The following is a 2,964-nucleotide window of genomic DNA, read 5'->3' on the forward strand; positions in this document are numbered from 1 at the left end:
AAAAATCCTTCCCAGTCCCCAACCTCCCTCCCCCTGGAAATAACGGGCATTGCTCTGAACAGATGCTTTCTGCAAGACTAGCAAAAACCTTCCCCTGGAGAACCAGTGCTCAGGGTTAACCTGCTGAAAGCCAGAGGGGATCCAGAGCCAAGACCAAAACCTTGATTCCTGGCATCAGGGACCATACGAAGCCACCACCAGACCGTCACAGCCTCAGCACACCTTGCACAACCCAGCAAGCCTCTCCTGCTCCCACGCCTTCCCCGAAGCTGGCAGCAATTCCTACCTCCAGAAACCGAGAAATGTCCCTCTTGTCATTGACCCTCATGGCCACCACGTTCTCAAACATCCAGAAGAAGGGACGCTCCTCTCCCACCTTGGGACGGGCGTAGTTGAGCAGGTGGTAAAATTCAAAGAACAGCCTCCCAGTTCCTTCTGCGAGGGAGAAAGGCAGAGTGACGGGTTGGGACCGGCTGTGGCATGGAGGGCAAAGGTCCGGGGGGCCTGGCATGGGGCCACCCTGTGGTTTGCAGCTCAGAGGGGACCCACTACCAACACAGACTGGGGCTGAACCACTTCCCTGGACTTTAAGGTGTCTCTGCACCCCAGGAGCACCCCGGGGGCACCCAGCCTGGCAGAGGCAAAGCAGCCTTACCATACAGCGACTTCCTGGCAGGATTAACGAGGGAGAGGTCGTTACAGGGGCTTCCACCGATCACCAGGTCAAAGGGACCCCACTCCTCGATCTAGAGCGAACAGACAGACCCAGTTAGGAGATGCCACATAAGCGGGTCTCTCCTCCCCAGCAGGGCAGGGGGCTGGTGGGACCAGACCCCCCATGGCCATGGCACCATGTTCCCCAGCCCTCCCGCAGAAGCGATCCTCACGTTTCTCTTGGTTATGTTCCTGACATCGTGCACGTAGGTGATGTTGCCCTCATGCCGCATGGTGCCCACAGCAATGGGTTCTTCACAGATCTCTGAGGCGATGTACTTCTCCACTTGGATGCCCAAGTCCTTCAGCACCAAATACCCTGCCAAGGGACAGAGGTCTGAGGTCGCTCTGCTCTCTTTAGTCTCCCAGTCTCCTTCGTCGGCACAGAAGTTCGATGCGGCCTCTCCTGCGTTTCCTAGGTGGGTGCAGTCACACAGGACTTCCAGATGAGAAAACTATTTTTTTTACCCTTTCCTCCAGGCAGGTTTGCTCCCAGAAAGCAGAACTCCAGAGTCAAACCCGTTGCCTTCAGGCACTTCTTCCCCAGAGGCCAGATTACCTTGCTGCTCAGTGCAATCAGCCACCCCAAGACAGCAAGAACCTCTGTGAGCAACATTCCCACACCCTCCCCTCCATCCCTCCCTCCTCCACAGGCCTGTCTGGTGGGAAGAGAAGCCTCTGCCTTCATCCTCTTCTGATGGGGATCCCCCTGCCCTTCCTCCCCTTCTCCCCACCAAGCTTTCAGAGACAGGTTTGAGGTCATGAAACTATTCATCCCCAGCAGCCAGTGCTGCAAGACACCAGGCCGGTGATCTTCCAGTGCCTCACCTGTTGCAATGCCATCAAATAAAGAGAGCACTCGAATAGGTCTCCTCTCCGCTGGTGGGACCGTTGGGTAGATTTTGGGTGCAGCCTGCAATGAAAGGACAGCAATGAAGTCCCAGCTCTGGGCAGTGCTGTGACGCTCTACAGGGCCAAACCTTGGCTCCACAGGCATCACCCTGGCCGGTGATCTTCCAGTGCCTCACCTGTTGCAATGCCATCAAATAAAGAGAGCACTCGAATAGGTCTCCTCTCCGCTGGTGGGACCGTTGGGTAGATTTTGGGTGCAGCCTGCAATGAAAGGACAGCAATGAAGTCCCAGCTCTGGGCAGTGCTGTGACGCTCTACAGGGCCAAACCTTGGCTCCACAGGCATCACCCTCAGGGGAGCACACAGGCATCCACAGGCATCGCCCTCAGGGGAGCATCTGTGGAGCCAAGAGCCTGGCATGCTCCAAGAGGCTTCAAGAATGAGACCAAGGCAGAGGACTGAGGGATTTTGAGCCGTTCTCCCTGCCCCCCACAGTCTTCTCCACCCAAGCCCAGTGCCCTGGGCTCGCCTGCCCGCAGCCCTTACGTATTTCTGTCCCTTGTCGCTGGTGAAGAAGTCCTGCAGGCGGGGGTTCCAGTCCTGCCGGCGCTGTAGCACCCCATAGCTCCTCTGGGGCTGGCACATGTAGCAGTTCCAGGGCTCCTGCTCTTTTGCCTTGGTTGATGTCCCTCGCCCCACCAGCACCTCCAGACACTCCACACAGAAGCACCTGCCCAAACCACAACACCTCGTGCCCATCACCTCCAGAAACCCCTCTGAGTCACCCCAGTCCCTCCTGGAGTCTCCCCTGCCATGCACCAGAGCCCCCACCCCACTCTGCAGGATGTTTTTCCATGCAGTATCCAGATTTGTAGGGCTGCTAACACACAAGCTGGTGACCCAGGGACGGGTAAAGTTCCTGCCAACCTCTCCAGGGCTTGCTCAGCAGGGACAGGTAGGCTGCGTTGGGACGTGCTGCATGGCAGCCAGCTGGGGACCAGCACAGCACCCTGCCCAGGCTCACACACAGCCACGCTTCCCTTGGGCTCCCCAGGAGCTCTGCTGGGAGCTCAGCTGGAGGAGCAGAGACGGGGACAAGCAGGACCCACCTGCAGCAGCTGGAATTGCTGCAGAGCAGCAGCTCCTTCCCTTCGCAGCAGACGGTGCAGTAGGACTGGTAACCGTCTTCGTCGTACATGTAGAAGAGCTCCAGGAATCTATCCTAGCAAAAGGACAGCCAAGAGGAAAGAAGGACAGAGGATCAGGATCCATGCTCAGGGGGTGAACAGAGACCACAGCTTCGCTCCATCCCTGGTGCAGTGAGAGCTCAGAGATGCACATTCCTCAGTGCTTCAAGTGATGCCGAAATGATCACAGAATCACAGTGGTTGGAAAAGA

At 57.5% G+C, this 2,964-nt stretch overlaps 1 protein-coding gene across 1 annotated transcript in view; it reads right to left on the bottom strand.

Annotated features, from left to right (window-relative positions):
* LOC104530855 (DNA (cytosine-5)-methyltransferase 3B-like) overlaps window positions 1-2,788 on the bottom strand; it is a gene marked incomplete at its 5' end in the record, with an annotated part of 3,998 nt that extends 1,210 nt beyond the window's left edge. The window contains 6 exons of the mRNA XM_010175566.1: window positions 287-435; window positions 656-746; window positions 888-1,033; window positions 1,743-1,827; window positions 2,113-2,296; window positions 2,676-2,788. Coding sequence (XP_010173868.1) covers window positions 287-435; window positions 656-746; window positions 888-1,033; window positions 1,743-1,827; window positions 2,113-2,296; window positions 2,676-2,788 — 768 coding nt within the window. The remainder of the gene's footprint in view (window positions 1-286; window positions 436-655; window positions 747-887; window positions 1,034-1,742; window positions 1,828-2,112; window positions 2,297-2,675) is intronic.
* Between the last annotated feature and the right edge of the window lie 176 nt (window positions 2,789-2,964).

The sequence above is a fragment of the Antrostomus carolinensis genome, unplaced genomic scaffold (assembly GCF_000700745.2).
Source record: "Antrostomus carolinensis isolate BGI_N321 unplaced genomic scaffold, ASM70074v2 scaffold38209, whole genome shotgun sequence".
Taxonomy (NCBI): domain Eukaryota; kingdom Metazoa; phylum Chordata; class Aves; order Caprimulgiformes; family Caprimulgidae; genus Antrostomus; species Antrostomus carolinensis.